Here is a 14622-nt window from a genome sequence, read left to right as displayed (position 1 = left end):
ATTATACCAGAGATCCAAATCTCAAAATAGATTTAGTGCCACTATTACAATCCCCTGTGTCTCATCACTTAGTGTACTTCATTTTAATATGCTTTATTTCTTTTAGGCTTATTTGTTAGCAGCGACTAATGATTTTGGAGTGTGGGCAAATGTTAATTAGGACAGATCCCTTCTTTAAGGTAGAAACTTGTAATTCCATTATGTGGAGGACAATCTTTCTGCCTTGTTGCTGCTATATGTAATCATCAAGATATATTTTATTTTCACCCAATTGGGTACAAGCAGCATTTTATAAAGATTTTATAAAGATCTTTTATAAAGATTCTTGTGTTTGTTGGAAGTAATAAAGACTGGGGCTACTGTAAAATTATTCTTTATTATTTTCCTTTTTTTGCAGTGGAATAATAAGCAGAAATACGGCTTTATTCAAGAAACCATTTTTTAACTTTATAGCTGCTATTCCAATGGTAAACCATTGCTGAATGATGACATGTGTTTTACCAAAGTTTTATAATTTTGTGTGTATCGCAGCTTGGGCATCACTAAAGCACTTTGGTGTCATGTAAAGTTTGGTTCAAACAATTTTAATTTAAACCTTTGAACTTTTTGTACTGTCTTATTGCTTCTTGTCACTAATTCTTATTGTTGTGTGGTTCTATTTTAACTTTTTTCTAGTTCAACTTATTATTTTTTCCCCACGTTTTAGCAGTTATATCAAATTTGGACTATTAATTTTTCTATCAGTGTAAAGTTACTTTCCCGAAGTATGTTTTGTGGAATCCTAGTTATGACAGAGGAAATGCTACATGCCACAAAGCTCTATCAGAGTTATAATGCACATATACAATAGAACTTTGAGGAGGTCTTTGGTAAAGACATTTGTCAGCTTTATTTAACCCAGGTTTTCCCAAATTTAATTGACCGTGAAACTCTTTTCTCTAAAAGACCAGCTAACATTACTTGGCATTGTTCACCTGCTCCCTCATAAAAGACAAATTATTTCTCTATCATATATACCTGTCATTTTTTGGGGTGTGGAGTTAGGTTTAAATCATTTAGTGCAGGGTTTTTCAAAATTTATTTACACTTGGGAGTATTAATAAATGTTATTTGAAAAAAGTGTGATCAAATAAATCATGTCTTTTTACTAGATCATAGATATATGGTCGTCAGAGATTCTTATATGATATAATGGTTTTCAAACTTTTAATAAAAAATAGTGGAACTTTTACTTTAAAAGTTCTTAATGGATATTTTAAAAACATAAATATGTAAAATAGATTAAAAAAACAGATTAAAAAAAGAGGAGCTCGTTTAGTTGAAGTGTGTTAATAGATTGAGGCTCTGAGGAACCGCAGTGATCTACTCTCTGAGTTATCATTTTGTCCCAGGATCAGCAAAGTAGACCCCCTAGGTCAAATCCCAATACCATCTGTTTCGGTAAAATTTTATTAGGACGCAGCCAATCTCATTCTTGGCTGTTTTTGCTGTACAGTAGCAGAATTGAGTAGTTGCAACAGAGACCTTTATGGCCCACAAAGCTTAAAGTATTTGTCTTGGCCCCACATAATAAGTAAGAGTTTGGTGATCTCTCATTAGTCTGTCTAGAGATTAATTCTACAAATGTATTCATACAAATGAAAATCAGGATGCTAAAACATTTAAAGTAAAAAACAAAAAAATACTAGTTTATTTTATCCATAATAACCCATTCCTGAGTCTATAGAGTCTAGTGTTTTGCCATCTAAACCCCTTTTGTGGCAGCTTAAGCCTTTTTTAAAATTACTATTTTTACTAAGGAAAGAACTAGTTATTCCTATTTAATTTTTCCATTCAGGGAGTAATTCTCAAGCAAGCTGTTTAAAATGATAAAATTTCAAAAGTTGGAAACATGTTTTTGTAAGAAAGTGTTTTTTAGCATCTTTTTTTCTTATTGATTCTTTTGATTAAATAAAAATGTCCACGGGTAATTTCAGAGCTTTACAGAAGTTTTCTTAGTGTTAAAAATTGCTTCTTTTGCAACTAATGCATTGCATGTGATGGTTTGCAGTGGTATCATTGGTCGTAGCAGAAAAGATTTCAAGAGATACTTATTCAACTTCATCGCTGCCATGCCTCTCGTAAGTGTAATTCTTTAAAAAACTTTGCACAGGGAAAAAAATTGCATCTTGCTAAAGTCTTTAAGGATATTTAGTTATTAAGTTCTTTAAAGATTTAAGATACTGAATTCCTATTTCAAAATTAGTTATGTAACTTATAGCAGAATATTTCAGTGTAAACCTTCAATGCTAGATAGAAAAATTAAAAGGAATTATCTTCGGTTCAATTATGCATGTGTAGATGTATACATATGTGGGTGATTTTTTTTTTTTTAACCTTTAGGCCTGGGTTTCTGGAATGTTTAGTAGATTCCACTAAACATTAAAATTAAGTTCCAAGTAAATGGCAGTAGTGTCCCTCTCCCAGTGTGACAAATGTCTCTAGACATTGCCAAATGTCCCATGGGGGCTGAGGTAGGGAGCCGGGGTATGTGGTTGCAAAATCACCCTGATAGAGATTTATTACTTTAGGCTGTATATTATAGTAACGAACCTCTAATGAAGTTTAAGTTAAATTGGAATTTATTAAAAATTAAGGTAAGTGTTTGGTCTAAATCATCAGTGGTTTTGTTAACTTGGTTCTTTATTTTATTGGCACTTTAAGAATTTTAGTGCTTTAAGTATGAGAGTAAAAAGGAGGAGGTTGATTGCAAAAGTCCAACTAATTAGATTACATATCAGATTTAATAAAGCTCGAGGATGGACATACAAGGCTTTTAGACCTTTTAAAACAACAAAAAGTGAGTAGCTTAGATATCAGTCAAAAATTGAGATTCAGCAGAAGACCAGTGTTTAGAGAAAAATTTTATGTAAATGTGACTTCAGAACTGTGGAAGAATTAGTATGATGGCAAAGAGTAGTAAATATGACTCTAGAAATAATCTGGAAAATTGCATTAGTTGGTATAAGACTTACACTATTTTTTTTAACAAATACAAATGCAGCATATATAGAATTCATTGTCTACGGTGGTATGTAGCAGGACACAGAAGATACAAACATAAATGCCAGTGTTCCTAAAAGCAAGTCCTTTACATTAGAAAGATGACAGATGTGGCTTTTTTTGTTTACCAAAAAAAAAAAAAAAAAAGAAAAATAGCAAGATGCTTCTCATAATTAATGAAATTAACATATTCTAAAATTAAGTTCCAAGTAAAGTTTAACGTATCAGGATAATATAGCCAGTTGCATTTGGTTTAGCATGTTCTTTTTGTAGTTTTGTAAGTTTTGAGTAAAACAGAATTGAACTATAGAAATTTGGACTATCAGTTATAAAAATCATAGGATTTCGTGAGAAATAAGTTATGATTTAGTAAGTAGAAATGAAGCAAAACCAGTAATGTATGTATGTTTGTTTGTTTTAGATCTCTCTGGTTAATAACTTCTTGAAGTTTGGGTTAAATGAGCTCAAACTGTGCTTCCGAGTAAGACTAACCAAACACCTCTATGAGGAATATCTCCAGTAAGTGATAATCTGTTTTTGTGTTAAAAATACTTAAACTGAACAGTAATACTTATGATATTGAGATGAAGAAGTTTTTCTTTTTTATTGAATACGTTTTTCAAGAAAATTGCTTGAAAATTACTCAGACCCAGAAACTCATAGGGAAAGACTTCAACTATTGGGAATCTAATTCCGTTAATTGACAAGTCATCTGTCTCTGGGCTTCCTTCCTCATCTTTAAAATGAATTAGGACAATCTTTGGGGGCCTCTTCCAGCTCCAACTTTTCTGTTTCTCGTAATTTGGACTACGTAGTATAATGTGAATTTAAAAAACATTTTGTTAAAAGTCATTTTCTTACTGTTATTTTAGAGCTTTCACATACTATAAAATGGGAAATCTGGACAACAGAATAGCTAATCCAGACCAGCTGCTTACACAAGATGTGGAAAAGTTTTGTAACAGTGTAGTCGATCTGTATTCAAATCTTAGTAAGGTAAGTTTGTCTATTTTTTTATTATTTGTTAATTTGTTGAATTTTGAATCTAAGCAAATTTATATAGAGTTGATTTGATGGATATAACAGCAGCATATAAATATTTAATGCTTTTATAAGAAAATTAGAGTTATACTAGTTTTAACTATAGTTATTTAATTTTTTATCTTTTTATGAGGTGCTTTGTTCAAGAATTGAGAATTAAGTGTCTTATAAAGATTTCATAAGAATTTTACAGGCTATTACTGAAATGTAAAGCAGCAGAAATTTAAATTTTAATCTGTTGACCTGTATACTTTTGGCAATTGTTATAGATTGATGGTCAATTTAATATTTCTAATTCCACATCTATAATAGTAGGTTAGGACGTCTTCCTGCCCATTTCTCTGCTTCAGTATCTCTAATTCTAATAGATTGTTTACGTAATAGTCAAAAAATTTTCATAAGATGTTAGTTTATTTCAGTTTTCTTCTAATTACTGTTTTTCCAAACCCTTTCCCAGATAATTGCCAAACCTCTTGACTCAGATGGTAGGCCTTAACCAGTTTTCTTCTCACTGATTTCCTCAATTCTTTATCTTACTCATCTCATAGCTTTTGCTATAGTCTTCTCATTAATCTATCTTCTTTGCCGTTACTTCTTGCGTTGACTATGGCACGTAATGGGTACCTATAGGATTGTCTACCCAGGATTCTCTCCCCTCTTCATGCTAGGTTTCCCACTTTAATCCACATGACTGCTCTTGATCTGGGTGGTAGCTTTTTCTTATACTGGACCATTTATAGTTTCTTTGTGTCTGGCCACAGTTGATGCAGACATGTCCACTCTTGAGACAAAGAAAGCCATATACAAAGGAAGGGCTTGGGTCGCGTTGTAAGAAAAGGAATGCTCCCACTTCAGCCATGTGGATGGAGGGAGGACAGGCGATTCTAAAAAAGTGATACATATCTACAGAGCTTCTTCCCCCCTCGTGATAGGTCCACTACTAAGATACCTTTTCACTTCATACCAAACTTTGTTGTTTATTCAGCTCTCTAGAAGCCTTTGCTAACTGACCCCAAACTCTAGAACTCTTAACACAACTACAAATTATTCAGCAATTCAGCTTTCTTTTCTCCTCCCATTACCACATTTTAAAGTTTATTCTGTGTGTGTGTGTGTGTGTGTGTGTGTGTGTGTGTGTGTGTTGGGTGGTGGGGTATATATATAAAAATTTTCATGTATTCTGCAGACGTAGTTTTTACACCTTGGCACTTGAGCAAGTTTATGGCTCAAGTCTTGTCACATCAGTAATAGGGTAAAATATGAATTAATTGTAGTGGTGGTGTGCACTATAGTACATATATTATATATATTTTTAATTACCTAATTGGACTCTAACTTGAATTATGTTATTATGTTTATCAATGACTTTTGAATGTACTTAAACTTTACAAGTATTTCTAGCTTCTTGACAACTTATAAGACAAAAAAGAAAAGGTTCATCTTAGTACAAGCCAATTAATAAACCAAGTCACCTATCCTGGTAATGCAGATATTAGTCAGGAAGGGATGGCTATAGACTTAAGTGAATCAACACATTTTGGGGTTTTGGGAAACACTTCAAAATATGTAGAACTTTTGGTATGTCAGTTGAGCTGTCTCTGTGTGAGGAGCAGTACATTTATGTATTATTTTAGTTCTAGAAGTTTGAATTTTATATCAGAAAATTAGATACTTAGGCTCACTTGATTATTTCAACATATGGATGTTGTGATAAAATAATAGAATCAAACAATATTAAGAGCAGGAAGAGCCTCTCATTTTTACAGGGGAAGATACGTATGTAGAAGCCAGAAAAGCTGGTAGCAGATTTGGGGTTATAGCTCAGGTCATTTTATTCAGTGTCTTTGCACTATCTTGAGAAATTACTTAGTTACTAATGCTTAGAGCTACCTTAGTTGATAGAAAGCTATAAATGTTTTTCCCACTTGATTGTCAGTAGACATTGGTGAAGTTGTCTGTCTCCATTTTAAGTTTCTTGAGAATAAGAACTGTCTTTTATGTATTGATTGGTCTACATGATATTATAGTACATTATGCATAATGGGAACTCTGTATGTTGACAATTATCTGTTAAGTATTGAATAGCATTTTGTATTTAACATGTATTAGCTGTCAATCTAGGTTATCTAGTTGCTTTTTAATTTTGTACCTTCTAATATTTATTTTACAGCCATTTTTAGACATAGTTTTGTATATCTTCAAGTTAACAAGTGCAATAGGAGCTCAGGTGAGTTTGCTTTTATTTTGTCTTTTAAATTGCTATAATGCTGTATTATGAATAGCTGGATGGTTTGTAAGAATTTTTATGTATCTCAAGAACATATTTTTGTAAGATGTACCTAATAAAGTATGGATATAAAATAATACTGTATGAGAGATTTAAAAATTATTCTAATTTAGCTTTTTAAATTTTTCTTAAGTCACATACTTGGAAAATTTTTGTGGTATCAATAACCAGAAGTGCAATGTTTAACATTGAACATACATGTGCTTACTGTTGCAAAGTAATGTCTAAAAAGAGGTTTGGAGACAGTCATTTTAATAAGAAATTTGAATGTTAAAATATCAAGAATACCTTTAGAATGGCTATACCAGTTTCAGAAATATTTTATGTAAACGGTTGGTTATCTGTGAGCCTTATTACCCTGTTTCTCATATTTGCGTTGTAAGAATTACCTTTAAATTTTTCTGAGTGTTCTCACTGATGTCTAACTTGAGTCATTTAATATATAATGTTATTGTTATATAACACAACCACATAATTCTGTGGTTGCTTTATGCATAAATACATACACATGCGTATGTATATCCATTTTGTACTTGATAAATAAATTATAGAGTGCTTTTTATTCCTTTTCAAAGCACTGGGGAAAGATTTTTATTTGAATTTTATTGTCTACTTTCCTAACTTTTTCTCATAATCCAGATTTAATCATTCTTATAGCATGTTTTTACTATAAGCAAATTCCATAATCTAAGGAATTTACTAATTCCTGTTGTCTCTATTTTTTTTTTGTCTCTATATTTTTATGGTACTTATTACATTTTTATATTACTTAAATATACCTCCAGGTATATCTGTTATCTGATTCTGAATTTCTTAAAGGTAAAAACTATGTTTCGTTGAAATACATGAATCAATTATATTTAATTAAAAAAATCTTGGATACACACTATATTCTACACATATTATACTGAGTAGAAGGAATTAAAAAATGCATAAGATATATTTCCCCTGCTCAAGAAGGATTATGATTTGGTGAAAGAGATAGATGTAAAAAGAAATCTAATGCAGAGTGTTAAGTCTAATAATAGAAGTTTGATTAAAGTATGTAGTGTCCGGGAGAATTGGAGGTGATATTTGAACTTCTTTGAGGAAGATGCGTAGGCATTCATTAGCTATGTCAGGCTTGCCAAACGTAAGAACAACTTAATTGAATGGCATGTTCAGGAAACAATTATTTCAGTATGGCAGAACATAGGATATATATGGGAGTGAGGGAAGTTTCTGTGATGAGTTTGGAAAGGTAAGCTCGAAGTTTCTCTCTTGGGGTGGTCAGTGGATGATGAGGTCACTTACCAAGACAGAAAGTATGGAGCTGGAAGCAAGATGTATGAGAATGGAAAGGCAGATGGAGTGTGTTTGGGAGAACTAAGCTTGAGGCTCAACAGAGTAGTGAGGTAAAGATGAATAGTAGTTAACTTGAAAACAATCAAGTCTTGGATTCTTAGGAGTAATGGGACTAGAGAGATATATTTGGGAGGAGAAGAAAGGTAAGGAAGAAACTTCAGGGAATATTAACATTCAGAGAGAAGGTGAAAAAGAGGTCTGAGTTATTGTGGAATCTTTAGAAAAATTCAAGAGGCATTCCATCAGTAGAGTTTCAGATGCCATAGAAAGAATGATGACTGCAATTAGGAATTTTTAGGTGAGCATATTTGGGAGAGCTGGGGGATGAGCTGCACTGGTGGGAGAAGTCAATTAAGTAGTAAAAGTGTAGAGGCCCAATATGTGTGTCAGAGAAGAAACAATTAAGGGGAAAAAATTAGCCAAAAGATCAGTATCTCTCAAAGTCAGTCACTGGAGATCAGTCAGTAGAGTTAATTGTAACAATTGTGCATGTTACATCCAGTACATTTATTAGATATCCTTGAACTTTGTATCTTTCTCTCATAATAATAATAGGGCCCTGCAAGCATGATGGCCTACTTGCTTGTTTCTGGGCTATTCCTAACTCGACTTAGAAGACCCATTGGTAAGATGACAATAACTGAGCAAAAGTATGAAGGAGAGTATAGATACGTTAATTCCCGGCTCATCACAAACAGGTGAGGAAAAATGTATTAAATGTATTTAGCTGTTCCAAAAATTAATTTTTGCAGATATTGAAAGTCAGGTAACACTGTTACTGAAATTGTGTCTGTGTGTATTTACCTCTTGAAAATACACATTATGAAGAATGTAAGTTTTATAACCCTTTTTCTATAGTATCCCTGATTCTCCTCTTCATGTCGTTTATTGACTAATTTTCTCTTAATTTCACTTTAAACATAGCCAAAATACAATTCAGATTTACTTACAGTACTTCATAGAAAATTTTGTCTCACTTTATCCCAAAATAGTTTTATTTGAGACTATGTTTGGAATACTCAGTAATTCAGTCTCACTGAATGTCTCTCTACCTAGTTTCCAGATAGTTTAAAATCCAAAATAGGAGGAAAAAGTATTGAGCTTTGGAGCTAGCCTGACTAGTTGCAAAATCTATCTCCTTCACTTGTCAATTATATATCCTATGACTTTTGGCAAGTTATTTATAGCCTTACTTTTCTTGTTTATAATAGGTAGATAACATTAAATGTGAAATATACGTGTGTGTGTGTCTAATGAGAGAGAGAGAGAGAGGAGAGAGAGAGAGAGAGAGAGAGAGAGAGAGAGAGAGAGAGAGAGAGAGAGAGAGAGAGAGAACGCGCGCATGTGCTTCCGGAAAAGTTTTTGGTATGTAATGTGCTCAGTAAATTTTCTCATATATTGATCTGTCAACCTCATATTGAGGGTGCCAAAATTTATTTACTACCCTGTAGGCATTTGCAAAATTACTTAGGAAGTTACTCTTTTAACAGTTCCCTCTTCGTTTCCTTGGATTGCTAAAATGATACCAGTTTTAAATAGGGTTTTGTGTTCTAGGCAGAGGAATAGGATGTTGAGTAGAGAGGTGATTTGTCAAGGGAATGAAAGATATCAGCTAGGATTCTTTCTGTTGCAAGAAACAGAAAACCCTGACTCAGAAGGTTCCAGCAATAAGGATATTTACTACTTCACAGAAGAACTCTTAAGATAAAGCACTTCCAGCCACAGCGTGATCAGGGTTCTGGCTATTCTTTGATGTTTTCTTGGCCCGGCTCTCCTTTGTATGTTGCCCCTTTCCTCAGGTTAATTCTTACTGTGACCACAAAATGTGAAAAGCAGTTCCAGGTCCCACTAGCCCTCCATCCCTGCAAAAAGTACAGAAACCAGAATGGGCCATCTCTTCAGCTATCTTTAAGAGAACAAGGAAACTTTCCAGAAGCCCTACAGCAGACTTTCCTTTCACACCTTATTAGCCAGAATTATCCCTTGCTCGTGCCTAAAGCAATTACAGCAAAGTAATTGGCTTAGACCTTTTGAAACTCAGTCCCTGTAGATGAGGTTGAGGCCATTACTAAAACATTTGGATACCCAGAAAAGGTTAGATAACTTTTAAGAAAATTGGGGTTCTCTTAGGAAAAAGGACAAGGAAGAGAATAAATGTTGGATAGGCAGCCATCAGTACTCTAGGATGTTTTGTCTTTCCAGGTTTTAGAGTGGGTCTCAAATGACTCAGTTCAGGAGAAGCAGAATTCTCAACTCATCTTCTTCCATTGGCTTAAATGTGTGGAGGAGGTTGAAGGAAGTAAGAAAAGGAATTAATTATAGGTGTAGAATTGTGTTTCTTAAACTGGGATTCTGATACCTTAGGGCTCTGTATCATTGTGTCAAGGGGACCATAAAACACAGGTCAAACGTGGTGCATCTTTATGGAAAGTTAATTTTACTTGAAGGGGTTAAAGTAGGAGCTACCTTGTTTTTACGATGGGAAAAATATACAGGTACATTTTAAGAGTAGAATATAAAATTCACATAAGGTTTTAAGAGAGAAAAGAGACTTTAAAGAAATATTAGGTGTTTATTGAAGGTTGTTTTAACTGTGCCTTCTGGACTTCTGTGTAAATCTTTACTTTCCTCTGCTGTAAGAGGTACTTTGCCGGGAAAGTTTACATCACACTGACTGGAGTGGAAAGACTAGACTTTAGGGTCAGATATGAGTTATAACAGCTGCTTGACTGGCTAGCTGAATGACTTTCACAGATTTACGTAACTACATTGAACCTTTCTTCACCTATAAAAAAGGCCCTTTTATTTCTAGTCAGGATCCTGTGGCCCTTGTGAATCCAGTCAAACCAGCTCAAGAAAACAGAAGTTGTGAGGATATGGTGGGGGTTCCAAGAATACCCATGACTATGCAGCTGTGCCTCCTGAGAGTTGGCACTGTGAAGCCATCAGGACTTAGTTTGCTTTTCTGTCTTTCGAAGACTGTATGTCATGGCGTCACTATCTATCTTTTTCTAGCTGTTGCTTTCACTCCTTCCTATCTGGATCTGTGCTCAATTTGTACTCTATGATGCCTGATCCAGCCCTGCCTTCCTATATATCATGGCAACTTCCTTCTTATTTCTTGACTCACATTTTTGATAATTAGTCCAGAGCATTTTCCAGCCAGGCTACATATGGCATATGCAACATATAGTTGACCCAGTCAGGTATGTATTCCTGTGCTCTGATCAGCTGAGCTAGGAGCAAGGTGTCACGTACAGACCATGGCTTGAGACGTACCTGTAAGCAATTAGTCACAAAATGTCCATTTAAATACAGATGTTCAGTCATCAAATACTGTATTTCAGTTAATTTTCAGGTTTAGGTAACATTAAAATTAATTGCTAAATTATTTTTTTAATAGTGAAGAAATTGCCTTTTACAATGGGAATAAAAGAGAAAAGCAGACAATCCACACAGTCTTCCGAAAACTGGTAAGATTACATGCTTGAGGCTCACGTATTTATGGAAAGAGTTTTTTTGGCCTATGCTAATTTTTAAGATATTTGCTTTTAAATAGCTATAAAGGATTTTTATAATGTGTTTTCATAAAAAATGATAATAAATACTGTCATATCGATGTTAAGTTGCCTAATTATAAAAATGGGTAGATTAATTAAAATAATTGTCAGTGTATTTCTACAGAGGTTGCATAGGATATGCAACCTTATATATTGATAAATTTAGTGCTTTTTACAGCAGATTTGTTTCTGTAGCATTCACAAAAATACTGTAAAGATTTAGAACAGGGGTAAGCAAACTTTTTCTGTACAGGACAAGATAGTACAAATATAGTTTAAGCTTTTCAGGCCATATGGTCTCTATTGCAACTCTTCAATTCTGCCACTCAAATGTAGCCATATACTATATGTAAATGAATGGATGTGGCTATGTTCTAATAAAACTTTATTTATAAAAATTAGTAGCAGGTTGGATTTGGACTGTGGGCCACAGTTTGCTGGCCTTTGATTTGGAATATAAACATTGTTTCTTGTGAAAACTATACTTCAATTTTATTTATTTGCCACTTGGAAAATTTGAATTGAAGTAATTTTATTATTTATTCAAAAGATATTGAATGTCATCTAGATGCCTGTTCTTGTTCCAGAAGCTAGTGTGTGATAACAGTGGTGAATGTGATGGTAAAATCCTGCCTTTATAGAGCTTACATTTTAGTGGAAATTGGTGAAATTAATATATATTTGATTTGAAAAGATTAAAGTGGTTGTCATTTAAAATTATTTCATAAATCGGATTTTTGTCTTTCTTTTTCCTAATATTTTTTATTTAACATGACTGAAATTTGATGGTGCTCCTTAAAATGCATTTAAGGTAATTTTCCAGGGGACTGCCGTTCACCAGCTCACATTTCACATGGCTTCCTTATGCTTATCCTTTGGATTGCAGCCCAAAATTAACACTTATTGAGGCCTTGCTTTTTCTGATTAGTCTGTCTGAAATCGCCTCCACTAGTGAACTTTCCATTTTAATGATCTGTTTTCTTAAAAGCATATGTTGTTTTTATAATTACCTTGATTGTTTACTAATTTTTCTCTTCAATTAGAATGTAAATTCCATGAGCTCAGGGACCTTGTCTGTTCTATTCATTGTTGTATTCAGGCATTGAGTACCCTATGTAACACCCCATTGATTCATTGAATAAATGTTCCAACCATGGTTCTTTTGCAGATGATAGTAAGAGCAAGCTACCCTGTACTTAGGAAACCCACATGTTAGTGGAAGACAAACATGTAAACAACTGGGTGTTTTATATGATTTCAGATAGTAATGAGTCCTGTGACCAAAAATAAAATGGGATAAAGTGATACAGTCTGATGGGGGCTGTTGCCTTACTATTTTAGCTAGAATGGCAAGTTCTTTCTCGAGGAGGTAGCGTTTAGTGGGGGTGCTAGTCATAAAATACAGACATTTAGAAAGACAGTATTTCTGGCAGAGGACACAAAAAGAGGGAAGCCTGAAGGCAGATGCAAGTTTGAGGAACCACCATTTCTGGAAGTCAGTAAGAAGAAGCAAAGTAGAAGCAGATGAGTTTTAAGACAGAGCCTAGTGCCAGGTCATGCAGGACCTTGAATAATCTGATAGATGGAAAATTTGAGAACAGTAAAAATGCAGGAAAAAAAATATTTTTAGACTTGGAATTGTGAGATAACGCATGCTCAGATTAAAGCCACAGACTCGACCTATGTGGCATTAATTTACATTAACACCTGGTTTGAATTGAGTGTAATGTAATTCTTAGAGAAAGCACAGACCGGGTGTCTCTAATTAAAGCAAAGCATTGAGTACCAATCTGGACTGCTAATGTTTCACCTAAATTAGCTTATTTTTCTGTCCTTTTTGTTTTGATTATTGATCAATTTTGCCATGTGTATATCTGATAGTATTGTGAATACAGTGTTATTGTACTAGTACATTACATTCAAAGAACAACACATTAACGTTCTTCATGTAATTTCCATTCTGTTTGTATAAAAATGGTTTCATGAAGTACTTGTTTGGCACCTGCTCTGTGATCAGCATATACTTGAAATGTGATGTATAATATAACTAGAAGTCATACACACTCAGTAAATATTTGTTGAATAAATAAATTGTACAGTGTCTTTCATCCTCATGGTAGATTCATTTTTTATATGTAGAAAATAATGTATTTTTTTGTTTCTGCTTTCTGTCAGGTGGAACACCTACATAATTTCATTTTGTTTCGGTTTTCTATGGGCTTCATTGATAGCATAATTGCCAAATGTAAGTATATTTAAAGAGATGATGGGATTTGTTGAAAAAGTGAAGTATTGCTAATGTTTTAAATCTTAACTATTTTGTTTCAGATCTTGCCACTGTAGTTGGTTATCTAGTTGTCAGTCGTCCTTTCCTAGATTTGTCTCATTCTCGACATCTCAAGAGTACACATTCAGAACTTTTGGAGGTAAAGTAGTAGTAATAATAAATTGAAAATTCAAATATAAAAGTAAAATCTAGTTCTTAACCTTAGAGATGTAAGTGAAAACTAGTATATTTTTTCTATTTAAGGATTACTACCAAAGTGGAAGAATGCTTTTGCGAATGTCTCAAGCTCTGGGTCGAATAGTTTTGGCTGGTCGTGAAATGACTAGATTGGCTGGGTAAGTAAGATTAGTAATCAGGAGCAATTGCAGAGAATAATTTTTTTAAAAATATGTTATCCTAAATGATTGTGCTCAGTTGAGGTTAAGATCAGTAACAACAGACGCTACTACTACTGGAAACTGGTTTTGATAAAGAATTAAGAAGATTTTTTTTTCCTTACAGTCAACTTTTCATGTTTCCTTAAGATAGTTGTTTTGAGTCTTAAACTAGGTTAGCAGTTCTCAGTCCATCTGCTCCATGGATACTGGTATTCTATAAGTTGGGACCTATTGAATCATGACAGTCTTTTTTTAATTCACAGCAAATTAACTTAATGAATAGAATCTTTTAATTTGAATGTTTTGTTGCCTACCATACATTCCCCCCCCCCTTAGATCTTTGGTATTGGCAACCAAGCAAAATATGAAATTGATTTTAATGGAAAAAAATGAAATGTTACCTTGTGATATCTCTAGGTACAATTGTAAATGTGATCATATTGTCTAGTAAAATTGTTCTTAGACCATCAAGTGGAATTAAATATTTCAATATTTCAGGCTCCAATATAACGGGCTTGGTATGGTATAAAAATCTCTATAATGGAAAAAAGCACCATAAATTTTAGGTCATTGGAGAAATTGGATGACTCAGGATCTTTCCCAGGTCTCTGATTCATCTCTGCATATTTCCTCTTTTTTATTCCTTCTTTTATCCTCCTGTGGCAGTTAAGGTCTTCATTGCAA

The 14622-nt window shown here is 33.5% G+C and overlaps 1 protein-coding gene across 9 annotated transcripts in view; it reads left to right on the top strand.

The window, feature by feature from the left end:
• The window catches only part of ABCD3 (ATP binding cassette subfamily D member 3), an 89218-nt gene that overhangs the window by 57399 nt on the left and 17197 nt on the right, over positions 1–14622 (top strand). For 6 of the 9 annotated variants that reach the window (XM_081055950.1, XM_081055944.1, XM_081055947.1 and 3 more), the window contains 9 exons: positions 2051–2120; positions 3464–3561; positions 3915–4038; positions 6254–6310; positions 8270–8412; positions 11118–11187; positions 13450–13519; positions 13603–13700; positions 13805–13896. In XM_081055950.1, the coding sequence (XP_080912076.1) occupies positions 2051–2120; positions 3464–3561; positions 3915–4038; positions 6254–6310; positions 8270–8412; positions 11118–11187; positions 13450–13519; positions 13603–13700; positions 13805–13896 (822 nt within the window). Of the gene's footprint in view, positions 1–397; positions 468–2050; positions 2121–3463; positions 3562–3914; positions 4039–6253; positions 6311–8269; positions 8413–11117; positions 11188–13449; positions 13520–13602; positions 13701–13804; positions 13897–14622 lie in introns of all 9 variants that reach the window. The other 3 variants (XM_081055952.1, XM_081055945.1, XM_081055951.1) reach the window with 1 other exon arrangement.

The sequence above is a fragment of the Rhinolophus hipposideros genome, assembly GCF_964194185.1.
Source record: "Rhinolophus hipposideros genome assembly, chromosome: 8".
NCBI lineage: Eukaryota > Metazoa > Chordata > Mammalia > Chiroptera > Rhinolophidae > Rhinolophus > Rhinolophus hipposideros.
The sequence above is the reverse complement of the archived record's forward strand: the minus strand, read 5'-3'. Positions and strand labels throughout refer to the sequence as shown.